Genomic DNA, 18,810 nt, shown 5'->3' with positions numbered 1-18,810 from the left:
AAGACAGACGGACAAGTATTTATCATATATATTTCATAACCATCCATTTTAAAGTGGTATTAAGGCTACAGCTCCATACAAAAGCTACATTGAACATTTTGACATCAATCATTCATTGGTAAACTATTCATAAAAAAATCAACACGATAAAACAGGCATGTATACTACCATAGCACTATTTTCAAACCTCTTGTATTATGATATAGATTTCTGAATGAAATTCAGACCTGGGCTTCACATTCTCATGTAGTACAGCATACACACATATGTCAAGCAACAATAAGCGTATAAATCGTGGAACACATTACGACAAAAATGTGCCATTAGGAAATTATGGATCTTTGAAAATTTGACAACCAATCAGTCGAGTCTCACTATGATGCACTGCTGCCCCTGACAATGAGATTAAGTTATGAAATAACGCTCCTCCCCCTGATTTTGGCAGTTGAATCCTGTTCAGCTCCATCACTCTTTAAAAAATCAAATCCTTGCACGTTAGTGTCTTCTGTTCAGGTGAGGCCAAGCTTTGAAATAAATCCAGCTTTGGCAGCTTTTGGATGATGGATTGTGAAATCAGAATGATGGGGTGAGAATAAAGAGAACGGGTTTGGCATTTCTCACGTAAATTGACAGGATATACGGTACCAAGCTTTAGAGAACAACAGGCCAAGTTTCCTAGTTTACTTTCTCCTGGCATGTATAGTAAACCTGGCGAGACTTTTGGAAACGCCAAGCTTAAATAAATTTCTCGCAAAATGTACTGGCTTTTGATCAGACATTTTTGTGGGCTGTGTTGTGTAACTTATAGTCTTCGGTGAGAGAATGCACAATGTTTAAACATGCCTTGTTCAAGGACATCTGAGTGTATGGCGTTTTTATTCAAATTAATGTTGAGGACATATCTGAGCCATGCCTGAACAATGACTTTGACTGACTTTCAACTTTATAGCCTACTGTTGATATTTTATTTTTAAGACTAATATAGATATGCAAGTTGGGAAATCATAGACTGTGTATGTCTGAACTTGGCATTTCATTTCAGCAACAGCCGGAAGGCTTTATCAGTTGCTGTTAACAACATGCCATCTCGGACAAGGGAGGCTACATTGAACTGAGTGTGTCACTCCCAAATTCCCCAGTGAGCACGCTTAAATAAGGTTCCTCCTTGTGTACGAGGCCTTATCATAACAGACGCTAATTGTGGCGCTCTGTCTGCAGTCCTGAGTTCCCACCGTAACTCTCCCTTAACCGCCATTTTCTGACCTCACCAATGAGGTTCCTCCTAAAGATTTACGTTAATGTTTAAGTTGAAGCCAGGCAACGACGACATGCTTACTTGAAAACGGATTACGCTTAAGGCAACATCCAGAGCATGAATACATTGTTTTTCAGTAATCAATTCTGCATTGCAGTGCGAAATGGAACCTGCATTGACATCGACGAAGAGTAATTTGGAACTCATGAGGTGGTTTGCCATATGCGATAACATGGATAATGCACACACACACATACACACACGTTTTACATTTTTTCATAGATCAGTGCAAATAAATAGTTGAGAAATACAGTACATAATTACTATCATAACAGTTAATAACGATCATAACGGTTAATCTCACAGAGTATATTACCTTAATATTACATATAATCAATATATTTGTTCCTCATTAATATTAGCCTATTCATTCCTGATTCAGGTTGAATTACAGAGCAAGTTTACTAGACGTTACGTAGTTACATCATAAAATAATTTAACATGGCACTCCATACAAAAAAGCACAGCGTACAAAACATCAACAAACGAAAGTTTGCCAGAACAGTTTCGTAACGTCACATATTTTCAGTGCACTCCGTTTTTAATAAATCAACAGAAAAAAAATCTGTCACTCGGCAGATTTTTAAAATTCAGTTTAATCCACAGTCTTATGTTATGCATTATCATTTCAATTCTGAAGACAAGTCAGAGGTACTTGGACGTATATGACAAGTGTTTTGAATCTAAATCCAACGAGAATGTTCGTCGCTGCTGGAAATCGCGGGCAAGTGCAGGCTAGATCTGCACCATCACCGCGAAGTCATCCTACGAGACGCCCACTTCTTGGTCAGTGAACCGGGAGAAAACTCCCTCACCACTGCATTCTCGGTACCGGGGAAACTCCGGGAGCGATAAAAAAAAAAAGAGAACCTGGCAGGCACGACGGTGCACACGGCTAAAGCCGCAGAAGCCCCAAAGCAAGCGTTTCAAATACAGAGAGAGAACACAGAGGTGTGTCTGTGTAGGCTGTAGAGAGGAGTGCTATCCGTTTAATTCCATTCTACCCATCTACATGGAAAGGCTTGTCCCAACACAGTGAGTCCATAGAGCCCTCCTGCTTCCTGCCTGCAATAGACCAGTGCCCATAAAACAACTCATGTATTCCCATCTGTAACAGTTTCAAGTAAAATCTACGCTAAAAAAAAAAAAAAAAACGTGAATCCCCACATGGATTTTCCCATTTATGAAATGTTATGACTAGAAAATGATCTCACTACTGTTACCATCAAAACACGTCTATGGGCCCTGGTGGAACATCTGCCTTCTCCCTGATGGCTTATTCCCCGTGGTGTGTGTCGAAGTCAAACAGTGCCTTGGGCAGTCCTAAATGGGCTAGCCATTTTGTTAAATAAGCAAATCACATTTCCCTGCCGGTCTATACTTAGCGAAAAACATGTAGGAAACCACTGGTTTTATTCCTGCTGATTCTCACTGCAGTAGCACGACGGAGCCTGACCCAGACCTAAACCACGGGGCAGACTCTTGCTGATGCTCTGTGTCCTAAGAGACCTCTTCGTGGGGCCTGTTTTCAGTTGGTAGCGTGACTGGGCCAGACTTACACCATCTCTCCCGAGCCCTGAAGCTTTGTGATCTCTGTGGAGGCCTTGTGGTGGCAGAGATCGTTCAGGGTGTTCACCTCCTTCCCCAGGGTGGAGCCGAACACGACCCCCCTGTAGGACAGGGCCGAATTTTTGCACAGCGCCCCCCAGAGGAAGCGCAGGACAGACGGGCTGAGGATGATGAAGACCCAGGGGTTGATGATGGAGTTGATTGACAGGAAGCGCAGGGCGATGAGGTCGGTGTTGTGGCTCTCGACCCTTTTCCCCGTGGAGTTGATGTACACGCGAATCTGTGCAGAAATGAAAGCGCAATGTCAGTCACTGGCACCGCTGTCAAAACAAGGACGCTTGCAAACATAGTGATTACAAACCATTAAAGAAAATAACTGGGGTATATGCAAAGTGTTTTAATTCAAAATGTTTCCAGAAAAGTAAGTATATAGTCCGTTCAGCTGAAAACGTATTCTTTTTTATTATACTGAGAGAACTATGCTGTACAGTATATGGGTATGTATAAGCATTTAAGCATTTAAATAAAACCGACAGTAAATTAATGCTAACATTTTGTCACAAAAAATTGAAATCTTTTTCGTGGTCATGAGAGAAAACACACGCACACACACATTCTGCTAGGACATGCACCCCTAGTTTTATATACATATCGTCTGCTTTTCTGTATTTCCCAAGATGACTAACAGATTTTGAAGTGAAAGTGCACCAAACTGTCTCTGGCTGATATCCAGAAGCAGCAAGACTATTTCAATGTCCAATTGGACAATGCTGAGACTGGAACTCTTAGGTCACAAGCTAAAAGTATATTAAACTGCAGTGCCTACAATGCTTGTATATTAAACTTCAGTCAGTGCCTACATATTAACCTACTGTGCCTACATATTAACCAACCATGCCTACACATTAACCTACAGTGCCTAGACATTAAACAACAGTGCCTTTACATTGACCTACAGCACCTATATATTAAACTGCAGTGCCTATATATTAAGCTCGAGTGCCCGCGCTGCCTACTGAAAAGCTCATGGCATTGTGGTTCAGGCAGGGGATATAGTGTTTTGACTGACTCTGACCGGGACAGAGCCACTGTTCCCTTGAGAAAATGACTCAGCCTGAATTGTTCTGGACAAACTGCAGCTGCAGAAGGGGTATTAAAATGCCACTGTAGGCAGGAGTAAAGAATTAGCCGCAGAAAAACACAAAGTGCTAAAACTATTGTCTTTCTCGTCAACAAACGGACGTGTGGTTCAACGCCTGACTCTCAAAGGCTCCACATCGGGGACTATACAACAACATAAACCACCCCTCCTGCAACCTGTGAGCCATTACCAGGGCATAAATAATCCTCCTCCACCTTCAGGTCATTACCTGTGGGTAGATAATGAAACACAATTCTTCTCCTAAATGGAACACCATGTACCTCTGTCGGGGGTTCTCTGGAACCTCAAACACCCCTGCCATCTGTTACATGTAGTTAGCACGCCAAGCACATAAAAAAGTTGGGTTTAAAAGTGGACAAGCTCCAAAAGATGGAAAAAATTATAATACTAGAATAAACGATGCAGCATATGCAATTGATATTTCTATTGGGCCTGCATAAAGCTTGCTTTTGAGATTACTTTAACTCGTTGAAGAGTAGGCTTTTTGGAATGTTTTTTCCAAAATGTTAAGTCAGTGTTCTAGAACTCCATTGCTTTCAATCACCAATCACCATTGTGGAAAGTGGCAGGATTTTGCTTTCCTATAAGTTGGCAAGTTCTGATGAAACCACAACACTGTTTCCCCTCGATGCTTTTGTCCAATTAGAGCCAATGGACGATAAACATACCTGTCCCTGATTGGCTGGTATGTGTAGCTTTCCCTTACTTGTAGCAGAACGTGATTCCCAGATCAATGGAAACTGATACTGTACATGCGAGCTGGGGGGAACGTCCTAGCATCAGGTTCTTCCTCTCTGTACCTCTCTGCTTTATGGAGGCACTGCCTAAAGTACCACAGTGACAATATCTGTTTGCAGTTTCAAATCACTGGTACAGGTCATTTAAGTGTTCTGACATCCCGTTAAATTTTGAATGGAATTGGGTTGCTGGGTAGCTCATTCTGTTAAGGCACTGTTCTGGTGCATGGGTGGTTTCTATGGTCTGGGATCAAATCCCGACCTTGCCATTGCCAACTGTGGACGCAGGGTGACTGATAATTGAAGTTAGCGGTGCCCAGGGCCAGAGAGGGTTCACTTGGGTGGCATCTCATCACTAGAGTCGACGCTGGTCGATCGGGCACTGGTTGGGGCGTGAAATGTCTTCCTCCAGCTCATTATCTGTGTGAGCTTGGCTTGTGTGGCTGCGAAGTGGAAAGATGCCGCTGGCGACATCATGTTCTTCAGAGGGGAGTGCATGTTTGCCTGCGCTCTTCTACACTGGCTGTGGACACTGCAGCATGAGTGCTGCTGTATACAAATGGCCGCAGGTTTTTAAACATGCATTTTGAGCGGAATTTAACCCACAGGCGCCACACCACAAACAGACCCTGACATGGCTGCCGCCTTTCAGTATCAAGGCTGGTTTGTTCCTCTTTTTGGGGCAGTAGAAGTAACATAATAGTGAAGGAGATGGGCTTGTAATTCCAAGGGTGGCCTGAAATGTATTCTGAGTATCACTAGATGAATATTTGTTCTGAATAACAGATAATAATGTCACACACACACTGAATATTTAATCATACTGAGTGCCCTTTTAATTATTTATATAATCATCATCATCTGGAGAAGCTAAAAGAAAGAGAAGGTGCTTGTTGAAGGAACAGGCAAGATAAGGTTTCATCAGGGGACCAGTGTGGCTTGTGGAAAACTTCAAATAGACCCTGTGATATTCATCCCACAGGTGACCTAATACCACCACAGAGGTGTCGTATACATGAGACATGCACCTGCACCATATGCTAGTTTTCTACTTCCCTGCAAAGCCTGCTGGGTATACTCACACGAACACGGAATTCTGTGGTAAATATCAATAACCATCTTAGTCAATACAGATACCGATGCCAACACTTTCCTCTTTTACAGTATACCACAAATGCAAAACTGCAATCAAGATTCCACATTCATTGAAGATGAGTAGATGAGCACAGATGTCAATTTATGACTGGGAAACGTAACAAATTTTATTTGCATAACAAAATTTCAACTTGCTTTATCATTTAAGTGGAGAGCATGAGTCTAGAGAGCTACTGGGTCTCTGTATATCTTTACTTGTGACTTTGGCTGGTAAAAAAATTACTTAATTTTCACATAGTTTACAGCCCCAGTGACACATCAAGGTCTTCGCTACTGTGGTGTAGCACCTTCCATCAACATATCAGCCAATCATATCAGCTGTATTCACAGCTTATTAGCCAGTACCGACAAGTTTGCTTTATGCTCTTATCGCCAATACTGATACGACCCCGATATTATTGTGACATCTGTATTTAGTATTGTTTTGAGTGTCCTTTTTTTTATTATATCTGAATTCATTCTGATAGTTTCTTTAGAAAGCAATGTGCGCACAACTGACATCGTTCAATAACGTTCTGTGACTTGTGTCCATGCGTTTTTCCCCAGGGGCATTTGATGGAGTAAGTGCATCAAACAACTGAGCATTTCGCATAATGAAGACGGCTCGTGCAGTGTGAGAGTCTCGCTGGCCTCACACTGGCCACATTCATTCCGCTCGTTCTTCCCGTCCATCAGACTTCTTCATTTACAAGCCCTTTCTCCGGTGTACAGTGTAAGCATCATTTTTAAACAAAAAGCATTTGCGCTCTTATTTCAACCTTTAATTAAAAACAGGAGCGCTCAGCTCAAATGTAATTACACAATAATAACCTTAAATATTTCCAGTAAGGGTATGAACTGGCTGTTCATTTGCAGCAACGAATCTACAAATGAATATACATTTGTGGACATTCTGATAAAACTGACCACAATTTTTTTTTTTTTTTTACATACAGGTTGAAACCGGGATACAGTACACTTGATTTCAAAATATATATTCCTTTTTGGGTTTGCAAGCATGAGTTAAGGGTCTGCAATTAAACTTATTTTCCAGTACTGGCTCTGATCGTAAATATCTCTGTTTAACTTGTACATCTGCGCTGACATTTTAGAGTGAGATTTATAAGGCTGCTGTCAGCTGTGTTCCACCATTTCACTGATGCAGGCAGTCTGTTTGTGGAAATGTTACCTTCACCTTGCAAAATGTTGACACTGGATCTTTTATGATTTGGTCAGTATATATTACAGAATCTCTCTCATGGGCAGTAGAGGTGTTTTTCTCCTCATATTACACTACCACTGCTCTTCTCTATAGTTGGCATTCATGCTCCTCGCCTGAGACACAATGAGACGGGCACAGACTTAGTGGGCACCACTTTGCCAGTTTCATTGTGCTCTCTGCTTCCTTCCTCTTTGGGTAACTCCAGAACATGACAGCATTTGCTCTATGTTTCCCATAATTGTCATGGTCGTGAAGACCTACTCATTTTTGAGCTGTCATATTGAAAATGTTTACTATTCCCTCTATTCTGGCTGTAATAATAGTAATATATTTCCATAAGTAGCATGACCTTTTTTTTCCTATTTTGAGACCGAAGGCAAAGGTGAAAAGTCAGAAGTGTAGGATTTCATGTTGCCTTTCTGGGTGTCACAGAGATGTACTTTACTGGAAGAGCATATACTGTATACAGCAGGCTATGGCAGGGGGTAGAGCGTGGGTGCCATCCCGTACCAGCAGATCTAGGACGGATTTCCACCATTCCCCATCCAGGCTTACATGATAGTATGTCCTAATGACCAGGTCCTCAGCATAATTCAGTCACTGATGATTTACAATGCAATTTCCATTACGAAATTCGTTTTAGAAATTTGATGGTCCTAGCAGTTTGGACTTTTTCCAGTTGCCATTACAGCTGCTACATTGATGCCCTTGGACGTGACTGAACATGTTAGATGGTGACTTACAACGTGAAGGGGGATTTATGCATGCTCATACAGCCGGCCCTCGGGTTTTGGCTGCCCTAAACAAAAATGTTGTTGTGGCCCAAAATTGCTCCAAAAAAAAAACGTATATTGTATGGGCATGGCACGGTGCTACACTGTTGCCTCACAGCAAGAAGGTGCCGAGTTTGAATCCCAACTGAGGACCTTGTGTGGAGGACCCCCCCCCCCCCCCCCCCCCCGACCCTGACAAGGGTGACAAGGGATAAGCGGTTTAGAAAATGAATGGCTGGAAGACTTGTGTGGCCCAGTGATGGATGCGGCTGTAAACGACTGCATAGATAGACTGTTTATGCCGGCAGCCGGCTCCGCATGCTTACACAATCTACTTCGACAATCAGTGCTCTACATTATATTACATATTACACACCACATCCTCCTGTTATTGTCAGCGTGTATGACTATTCTTGTAAGAATGCACAATATGCATATGTATTCACAAATGAATGTTTTGAAGTAGCCTACGGTGCGGTGTAAAAAGGCGTTGTATGTTTTTCTGCCTTGCTGTTCCCTCTGAAATCGTATTTAACGCAAAAATGTATACACATCACTCCATTACCCCGCAGTGAACTCCAAATTTAGAATCTGTTTTCACTTCTGAAAGTTATTTTCTTTCTCTGCCTCGTTTTTTCTTTCGTTTGTTTTTTGTTTGTTTGTTCCAAAGTCCTGGGTGGTCTTCAGCGGCTTCAATGTCAAGTCTGATTGGAATATCAACTCCCTAGTAAAATCATGTCAAACGAGAGAAAAAAACAGCAATGCACTCTTTGAAGATGAATCGTCGCATCAATTGAACTAATCTGATGTTACGACGTCAAATTGAAATTATTTGACGCAGTTGTACTAATGACGGTATTTCAGCTCAGTCTGTTTTAGAGTGATGAGTAGCCTATTTTCCCCAGAGAACGAAGACAAAACCGCTCCCGTTTAAATCAGGTAGTCAGTTCACGCGCCGAAGCAATTCACAGACCTTGAAAAGGTGTCCTTGTATCATAAAATAACAGTGCTGAATGCATTAGAAACTGTAGTAGTATCAGCCTATTATACATGAAATAGCCTAGAACAAAAATCATTTTACGGTGTAAATTGAGCATCTAGATGCATCGTCAACCGCGACTGAATCACCACTGTTCTTCCTCGTCCGAGGTTAGAATTACAGAATTGTGATTTGTTAGATTACACGAATATTTTTTGTAGTCCTCATATATGAAAATGAGAAAAGGATGTATAGTCTATTCAAGTTGATATTTTTATACTATATTACCATTTTAAAACAGTAGGCCTTATAATTTGACATTTATTTTACTCAGGCATAACAGTTCAATTCTGGTACCATTCTTTAGGTGAACATATTTTCTAGAGTACAAGATTACATAGGCTATACAGTAGGCCCGAATCTATATTGAATACAACAAATTGGTTTTGAATTATATTAGGCATAAACCAACTCAATCGTTTACAAAAAAATGCTGTCTGCTGCAGTTTCGTTAGAAATACCCAATTTTATTTGGGTATCAAGCAAATGCTGATGATTTCTGTAACAGTTTTTCTTCTCCCAAACCTTTAAAATTATTAATAGACATTTAAAATATAGCTTAGGCTACTAGGAGTTTTGTATAACTCAGTATATTTGGTGTGCTAGGCATTATCATTTCAAATAAAGTGAAGCAGGTAAATGAATTAGCATTGTAAATTATGGTGATGTTTTCATTGTTTGCAAAGGACCAATGTTAACCATATGCAATGCACCAGCAAACGGATAAATTAATGAATAAATAAATAAACATTGCAATGGCAAAAATAGAAAATATTTACTTACCATTAGTGGAAGGGAGCAAATCACGAACGCCACTGTCATGAAGACCAGCAGAATAAGGTGCTCGACCTCTTCAGCCATGGAGTAATGCCTTCGGTCCTTTCTCCCCCTGGTAGATCCTCGGTTCATTTTGCGCCTCCGGTACATTTGGACCAGGTGGTAGACCACGAACGCGTTACAAATCACGACGGAGGTGACGATCGCAAGCATCAAAGTGGCATAAGCGTTGGCGTACACTTTGTCCTCGAGCCTGTGAGGGTTCATGTCAATGAAACACCACGTTCCCGGGCAGTATTGTACGTAATCCCCGAAACCAAGGAACGGCAAAAGACAGAAGACTACGCAAAGCAGGTAAATGAAGGGAATGGAGACATATCCTACACGTTTGGTGATATGCCGCCCGTAAAAGTACGGGCATCCTATGGAAAAGCATCGCTCCAATGCCATGGCGAAAAGTATGGACAAAGTTGCCAAACTAAAAAAAGTCATACTAACACCAAAATACTCGCACACGGAACTATTCTTACCCATAGTTATTATTGTCATGTTTGTCGCATAAGATGCCATAACTACCGGGCTAATGAGACAAGTTCCCATAAGGTCCGTAACAACCAGCGCGGTCACCAGCACGTGGAAGAGAGACGAGCGCTGCCGACTAAGATCCTTTCTTCGACGGATTTCCAACAGGATCAAAGCGATTACATTTCCGATTACTCCAGCTGAAAACATCAGTGCGCTGATTGTCGGGCTCGAGGGTTCGATAAATTTCCTGTGATGGCAAGTGTCATTGTTTGTGTCAAAAAGCACAGGCATATTTTTTTTTTCCACAGGTAAAAAAATTATTTTATTTTATACATGCGGTTACCTTTAAACTTCTTTTTATGGCATTCAGAAGTAGCAACATATAGCTAAGAAACTTGCGTTTTCCATAAGTCCAGAAGCTTAGTTCAATGCACTCATTCAGTGGTCTCACTTTTGATTCCTGATGATTTCGGCAAAAATGAATTGATCTTCTCAGGCAAATATGGATCAAAGTTCTGAAATTAAGAAGCACATTTTGTACACAATCTTCATTCACCGTCCCAACTCCTCCTTCAAGTAAGCTACAGTGGCAAAAAATCCCGCCCACCACGCTTTTGCTTGTGGAGTGTACTGTGAAAATATCGGTGAAAATGTTTCCCTGTTCAGAAGATGCTTCTGTCGGAGTGCATAGGTTCCTCGTGTCAGAGCAGTTCATGTCTAAATACTTTCTTTTCTTAGGTTGCTCGACTACATCGAGCGGCGAGAGTGTGCGTGTCAGCGTGGGCTTCTCTTTCTGAATGAGCTGTCCGAATGTAGTGATGCGATGACGTCACCCAGTTGTTGACACACCCTATCCTCAAAAAGTGTGAGCGGAAAATTTTCGAGATTCTTTTAAAATACATTTACCGGTTTGTTGTTATTGGTTGTTGAAAGCAACAACAACAACAATAATAATGTTAGCCTAATATAGGAAAATAATTGTCTTCTGTTATATACATGCAGCTACATATAGCTAGAAAGTGAATAATTCGAAAAAATGAACAGAAAAAATTTGCTTCAGTGAAGTGAGTACTGTGATGTACTGTTTTCAAAAATGTGGTTTGTGCAATGTGGTTTATCTTGTCATTTAATTATAGTAGCACAGTAAAAAAAAAAATGTATAGAATGCCTTTACTTTCGGTTTGGTGTGTCTGTGTCAGTGAGCTACTGTATGCACATGAGTATCTGTTTCATTACCTCTTCCAGAAGACTATATGTTTGTTCAGTGCTATATGTCCATGAAAAATTAAACTGATGTGCGTATATCGCACGTTCCATCCATCCATTATCAAACCTGCTTATTCCTGGTCAGGGTCTTGGGGGTAGTGGAGCCTATCCTCACATGCATTGGGAAAAGACAGGAATACACCCTGGACAGCCAATCCATCATAGGGCACACACACCATGTAGTGCTTTAGTCTTACACTTGTACCTCCATCCAGCACTTACATTGCACTTGTATTGTTATCTTGATGTTGTAGTTTGTTGTCATGCCTCCTAGTTTGACTTACTGTAACTTTCTGACCTAGCCTATGCTTACTGTGTGAACTGGACTTAACTTGTCCATGGCTATGAACAACTGTTGCATAATGAGTATTATACCTTGTCGGACCTGTGTTTTCTAGTTGTTCCAATGACCTTCGGTATGCACTTTTTGTACCTTGCTTTGGATAAAAAGCATATGCACAAATAAATGTAATGCTATGTAACATCTTTCACACCTATAGGCTGTTTAACCTGACCTAACTTGGGTGTCTTTGGACTGTGGGAGGAACCCAGAGGAAACCCACACGGAAACTCCACACAGAAGGGAATTGGAACCTGGGACTTTCTTGCTGTGAGGTGACAGTGCTATCCACTGCACCACCGTGCTGCTCCTGTATCACACGTGTGTGCAAGTTTTTGATGGGGGAAATGCAGGTCGTGCAGTCTGTGTGCCTGTATGCTGGACTGTTGGACTGTAACTGCATCGATGCCTCTGGTGGAGAGATTTTCTCTTATTGCCCGACATTAATATCAGAGTTGTCCTGGAGCATCGTAGGGTGTCATCTTACGCCCCCACACACACAATCAGAATTTCCCTACTTTCCTCTCTTTTGATGAGTAACCTTTCAGTGCTGCGTGGGCTGTGTAACTGCCTCCTGACAGTGCCACTGTGTGGCCCTGATTGCCTCTGACCAAGGCCTTGTGAAATTCGAGAGAAATTGCGCCAAGTCTCGTCAGGTTCTGAACGCCAGCACCCAGAAGTACAAACTCCAGTTTCTCTGGGTTAAGGCCAATCAGTTAAAGAGTTGCGGCTCTTTTACACAAATGGGAAATGGGAATAATAGCCTTTCACTTTATAGGGCTGGAAGGCTCAGCTGTTTCTACCGGTGTGTAAAGTCTCAAAGGCACTCAGGACTCTGTACTGGCTGCTCCAAGTAAGAGTTCATTCATATGAGCCCCTGGCAATCAGGCCTGTATTCGACCAACACCCGTCTTTAAATGGGACTTACAAGAAAATGAGAGCATTATACTTTGTCTTCACAAACTCAGTTTGTCAAGTTGGTTTTAGTGATTGTTGAACTGAAAAAGTCTTGCTATTAATTGTTAGTAACATTTAATGACAAATTTTGATTGAATCATCTGACCTTCAGTCTTGATTCTTTTTCTTTATTCAGCACCAAAAATGCCATTTTCCAAATGTACCCCTTTTTTTTGGGGGGGGGGGTTATTTTACCAATGTATTTGCAATGCAGACACAATCCATGGCTCTGATAGTACAATGAAAATAAATAATCTGTTAAAATGGCAGCAATGTTGCCAGTGAGAAAAAACTGTTTTTTTAATGGCATAAGCCCCGTTATTTTATGGCATGGTCAATAAATAATAAGTTATTGCCATTATTCTACATGAGTTTGACAGTGTTTTGGAAAAAAAATAGTGAAATCGTGTTCAGTTTAGAACAATGAACCCTCCAAGCAGAGCATAAATGCTTCCAGTTCTCCTCGGCGCTTGTGAGCACCTGATATTCCCACAAGACTGTCCCCTAGTGGGCAAAAATGTGACACATGCAACAAAAATACAAAATACGCAAAAAATAGCCATAAAATGTAAAACGTGCGTAAATGGCTCCTACAGCTGCTTTCACCCGCTTGTATTCTCAGCGCAGTCTGCCTGGGCCAGTACCTCAGGGCTGGGACTGTCTTAGTGAAGTGTGAAAATGTGCATCCTGCAGGTAAAATGTGGTTTAGGCTGGGCACGGAGGCTTTAGAGATTCTTAAACCTACAGCTTTATTCAAACAAGATTCAGACAAGATTGGCAGTTTGCCACGGGACAAATAGCGTGCGCTGCGCTGAACAGCTGGGGTACCTGAACCTTCACAGCAGAACGTGTGAAACCTCATCCTGTATGAGAAATGCAGCTTGACACTTACAAGCATTTAACCTTTTTGTTCGTGTTCGTGTGCGTGTGCGTGTGTGTGTGTGTGTGTGTGTGTAGAGACTTGGCCCAGTTACAGTGTCGCAGATCTGTGCGTGACGTATGAGGCAGGCAGCGTCTCTTTGCATCAGTGGAGAACTCCTTCTGCCTGGTGTGTTTGTCAATGAGCTGCTGGTCCCCTGAGGAGCATGCGCTTCTGAATACATTTTCACCTCTGGCACTGAGTCCATGATCACTGCAGTGTGACGTGCACGGGGCTCGTTCTTCTGATGATTTGGGCGTGGCACTTAAAGGTGCAGATGGCTCAGTTTGGAAAATTCGCCTAGCTGCTGTGTTCAAGTGGGACATGCCCCAGGCAAGGTTATTCCCAATTACGGAGTAAAGCGTGTGCAGACTTTTACTGGGAAAAAGCTGTCAATCTTTATGCAATAGAACACAAATATATAAGAACAGGCCACTTAGCCTGTCTAGGCTCGTAATTCGCCTGCGATGTAGAGACACTGTGCCAGTCGTGTAAAACCTGCACCAAGCCCACCTCAACCATATCTGTTACTATGTGGTCTAGCAGGCGGTCAGCACTGCAACATGCTGAAAATGGACGTTGCCGTCTCGTTCAGTTGCCGTGAATAAGTATACAGACATTTTGAGGTCTCCCTTCAAACGGGTGGTAGTGTAAAACACCTTTTACAGAAGATGGCCTCCTTTTTGCTCGTTACATCTGCTGATAGAGGGAGCTTCATGGGCTTTCAGTCACAACAAACAAATTCATTGAACTTTAGCCCAAAGCTTTGGCATGGATTCAAGCCTGCAACAAGTTATCTGGTTTTAATTAATGCATTATGCATGAATCCAAGTTAGTCCTATTCTTTCTCATGAAACCTCTATAAAATCTCAATGTAGTTTTACTCAGTAAACACAAATTTTATAGGTTTTTATAGGTATACAACTGTGAATTATTAAATTATTAGGTGTCCACCACTTGCCATGATGCAGGAGACTGCAAAAATTCAAAATGGAGGATAGGCTACATAATAGCCACTGATTGTCATATTGGAACATTTGTAAACAGTTGCCTACAACAATTTGAGGGCTATAAACCCAGTGTGTGTCTATTAAACAGTAACCTAGCAACTCCTTTCACAACATAAAAACACCCCTATTCTCTATGATATGAAAACACCCATTAAAAAAATACATACATATATATATATATATATATATATATTGTGAGTGTGACCTTTTATGTATCTCTATTTACAGCATGAAATACAACAAATCCTCACTAATCTATAGCTTCGGTTTTAATGAACAGTTTTTAAAAACAGAGATTCTAATTTCAGTGGTTGCAGTTGCAGTGATGACATTTTAGAACCTCTGCCAAGCTAATGTAGACTTAGCATGACCATGGGGTTAGAACAGGACTAAGATCCTGGATATGTTGCCATGGAAATAAGCCAAATTCAATACAAGGTTTGTGTCATGAAACGAGGGCCAATCAATTCCTCTAACCCATTAATCACACCTCAGGGAAATGTCCCCAGTTCCAGTGCCTCGAAATAATTTGAATGTATCACAGTCAGCAACAAATGACATTTAGACAAATTCATGTCAAAAAACAGTGGCACATAACACGTGTACAATTGCTTTTTTCTAACCATATACAGACATAACTAATGTTTTGCTTTCAAAAGTCATAATACCAATTTATGAAGATTATTTGTATCATGGTTTTGGCACCTGAGGATGTTTCTTGCCATTGAAAATATATATGTTTATTTTTCAAATACTCTCAAGGTTTAACAAACTTGCCATGACCTCCGTCACCCCCTATTTATTGACTGCTCCCAAATAATTTCCACCATCTGCCACTTCCATTGTAACCAAGCGTGTCCCCAGTGAGTCCACCCCTTCTAGAAACCACCGTCGCACCGACATCAGCAGTTTTGGACAAACGCTGAATGATCCCTCTGTCAGCCCTCTGAAAGCACCTGATCAGCACCACTGCTGCGGCTGCATGGCTCTCATTCTGAAAGGGGGAGGGGCCAGGGTCTGTGTGCTGCAGGGATGGGAGGCTGCTGTCGACCTCTCACTGTTCCCTGTTCAAACCTGTACCTATCCAGATTGTGTCTAGATTCAGTCGAGACGGATGCCAGTTCACGCCTGGCATCAGAAGGCGTCTCCACATGCATCTTGAGTGACCACTTGTGATTGGATCTCACTTCCCCGCCCAATAGGCAAATAAACACGTACATCATTTTCGTTTGCAAAGACCAAATGTGTTGTTGTTTTTAACTGGCGGGAGGCAGCAATGCCTACTCTGCCGGAAATTAAAAGAAGAAGTTTGCAAAGACATTGGGGCGCCTGTTGTTGTCGCTTCTTCTTGTTGTTTCTCACTTTAATATGACGCCGTTGCGCGCGAATGAGTACGTACTTCCACTCACGCAGAGGATGTCAGTTGACTAGGCGGTCCTTCAGTGTGGCCCAGGACGCAATATACAATCTTACCATTGGTTCTGCCCCTCCTTTTGTTTCTCAACCACCACTAAACCGTCCTGTCATGTCTCAACCACCAAGAAACCCTCTTTTCATCTCTCAACCCCCAAGAAACCCCCCTGTCATCTCTCAACCACCAAGAAACCTTCCTGTCGCCTCTCAACTACCAACAAACCCTCCTGTCATCTCTCAACCACCAAGAACTGACATGTTTACTTCCAAAAATGGAGAACTACCATGGTTGGAGCCCCAGTTGAAAGACAGGGTAGACTTAGTGCTGCTAATGTCATCAAAATGGTTTCAGGACCCACCAGATATGCTAGCAGTCATGTACAAGACATAAAGTCTGCATTTGAACTCTTCATAACACCATCAATGCAAAAGGATATTCTTGAGATGACAAACTTAGAGGGGAGGCGTGTGTATGGTGACAATTGGAAAGAGCTGGGTGTGACCCACTAGCAATGCTATATTGGATTTGCTTATTTTGGCAGGAGTGTACAAGTCAAAAGGTGAAGCAACAGCAAGCCTTTGGAATGCTAACACTGGTAGGGCAATTTTTCCAGCTACAATGTCTCTGGAGACATTTCATGTTCTCTCCCACATTATACGCTTTGACGACAGGGAATAAGGCAGGGACGATAGGAGCGTGTCAAACTTGCACCTATCTCGTTTGAATGAAGAATTGATACCCACGGGTACCTAGTTGAGCTGTTATGTTCATTCTTTATCAAAACTCAGTTCTGGTGACTAATTTACTTTTTATTAGTGTTTCTTCATGTATTTTTCTTCATTGAATTACTTTTTGTTACTTATTGATGTTCTGAAGTGTTTTCTGAACCTAAACATTTGAAATGTTGGACATTTTTTCTATTTTTTCCTGGGGTCAAATTGACCACGAACATAAAATGTTACTATGCTTGATAATAAAAGGTGTGTTTCTTTCCAAATGTTATTTTTCTTTTTTAATGAGCACTTAATACCAATATAAAGACCTGCAACCACCAAAACATACTTTCTTTTCAATTTTAGGTCAATGAATTAGATTGTACAGTCGTTTGCATATTTCGCAATAGTCATATAAAATCAATACTTGATGTATAAGGGGAGGATGGGGGGAGTCATGTTTTATTTACTGGGCTATTAAAATGGTCAGTAGAAAGGCCTAAAGTAGCTGAGAGGGAAACTTGGGTAACACTTTCAGTTACAATTTTTTTCTGCAGATTTATATTGCTGGGGTCAATTGACCCCAAACATAAAAGTTGTTAGTTAATTTGAACATAATCGGAGGATTAAAAATCGCTCCATAGGGGGCACAATTGTGCCAATGCTTGGACCCCTCCCAACGCCGCTTGCGGCTTTAATTATTATTATTATTATTATTATTATTATTATTATAAGAGAGAGACGCTACCTCATAGACACCTTTTTTATTTTTTGGATATGGCTAACGCATTTTGGTGTGAAGCCTTGTGCCCAGTTATGGTCAGAGTTGTACAAGTACATGCAACTATTATTATCAATTTAGAGAAATTACAATAAAATCATGTTGGTTTAAAAAAAAAATTTTTTTAAAGGGTTTGTTTGTAGTAAAGGTCTTTTTATTCATATATATATATATATATATATATATATATACTGAAGGACAGTACCCGCACACATCAGTGACACACAGTCCTTTTTGTAGCTCATCTCGAACAGTAGTAGCTATAATATACTATTACGCAAGGATGGGCGTTGACCACTGAGAACCATAAAACTCAAAGTTTTTATGTTCGTACTTTGCTCAGGGAAAGCAGTGTTCCATCGGTATCTGTGGCCACCTGAACACCGGGGACTAACGTGACAGGCTGTTCTCACAGACGCGCTAATGTGAAGGATGCACTGTTAGCATCTTCATTCATCACTCCGTTTCTTACCCGTTAAATTCATTTTACCCTTCAGTCCCCCGGTTACCGAACGGATGATTCCCGAAGTGGATCTGGCTTCCCTCAGAAAACAACACTGCCGGTGCTATGGCTGAACACGCGCATTTTCACAGCGCCGTGACATTGCCCTTTAATAATGGATGCCGCAATTGAACCTCCCAGAATGCCATTAAATGAAAATGTTGATTCATAGTTTGACCTTTGGTGATTTAATTACAGGGGTTAATGCTTGTAACACTGGGGCTCGCCAGGAAGTACGATCATCCAGTGACTGGAATGCATCGCCACAACTTTTATGACAGGAAAACTAAAAGAAGCTATTTAAAGCTGTTAAGAAATTATGATGTTACATATAATGTTACTATCTGTAAAAGTAATTAAATATATTAAACAATCATTAAATGAATGAATGAAACCCATGCAAAGGACATTTGTAAAAAAAAAAAAAAACTATTTAGAACACATACCAGGGGTATTACTTTGTTTTGAAAAAAATTTCAATTAAAATATATTAGAATTTTTTGTTTTGCAAAAAGAGAGGTTCTGTTTTGCCCACAGTCCTTTCATTGCAGGAGGGAAAAATGAAGAAAAAAAAAACTGAAATGACAATGCTGACTGTTTTTGTGATTCCAGTACAAAGCAAATCTTAATATTTCTTGTGTGCAAGCTGCCTTTC

The 18,810-nt window shown here is 41.2% G+C and overlaps 1 protein-coding gene and 1 long non-coding RNA gene across 2 annotated transcripts; one reads left to right on the top strand and one right to left on the bottom strand.

Annotated features, from left to right (window-relative positions):
• On the bottom strand, positions 1 to 11,039 carry LOC118206482 (prostaglandin E2 receptor EP2 subtype-like). Its single transcript, XM_035379298.1, has 2 exons — positions 9,735 to 11,039; positions 1 to 3,164 (listed from the first exon to the last, which is right to left on the bottom strand). Exons 1-2 carry the CDS (start codon positions 10,542 to 10,544, stop codon positions 2,871 to 2,873), a joined length of 1,104 nt encoding a protein of 367 aa, XP_035235189.1. The 5' UTR covers positions 10,545 to 11,039; the 3' UTR covers positions 1 to 2,870.
• On the top strand, positions 5,914 to 7,176 carry LOC118206553. The gene is made up of 2 exons (XR_004761208.1): positions 5,914 to 6,650; positions 6,874 to 7,176. It is a non-coding gene; the product is annotated as an uncharacterized LOC118206553 (long non-coding RNA).
• Positions 11,040 to 18,810: the final 7,771 nt, after the last annotated feature.

This window comes from Anguilla anguilla, chromosome 1, assembly GCF_013347855.1.
Source record: "Anguilla anguilla isolate fAngAng1 chromosome 1, fAngAng1.pri, whole genome shotgun sequence".
Taxonomy (NCBI): domain Eukaryota; kingdom Metazoa; phylum Chordata; class Actinopteri; order Anguilliformes; family Anguillidae; genus Anguilla; species Anguilla anguilla.
The sequence above is the reverse complement of the archived record's forward strand: the minus strand, read 5'-3'. Positions and strand labels throughout refer to the sequence as shown.

Excerpts from the sequence above, each read along its gene's own strand:
- LOC118206482 (XM_035379298.1), bottom strand. The coding sequence starts at position 10,544 with ATGCCTGTGCTTTTTGACACAAACAATGACACTTGCCATCACAGGAAA. Across the intron at positions 3,165-9,734 it reads TTTGCTCCCTTCCACTAATG|ATTCGCGTGTACATCAACTC; the intron begins GTAAGTAAATAT and ends ATTTCTGCACAG.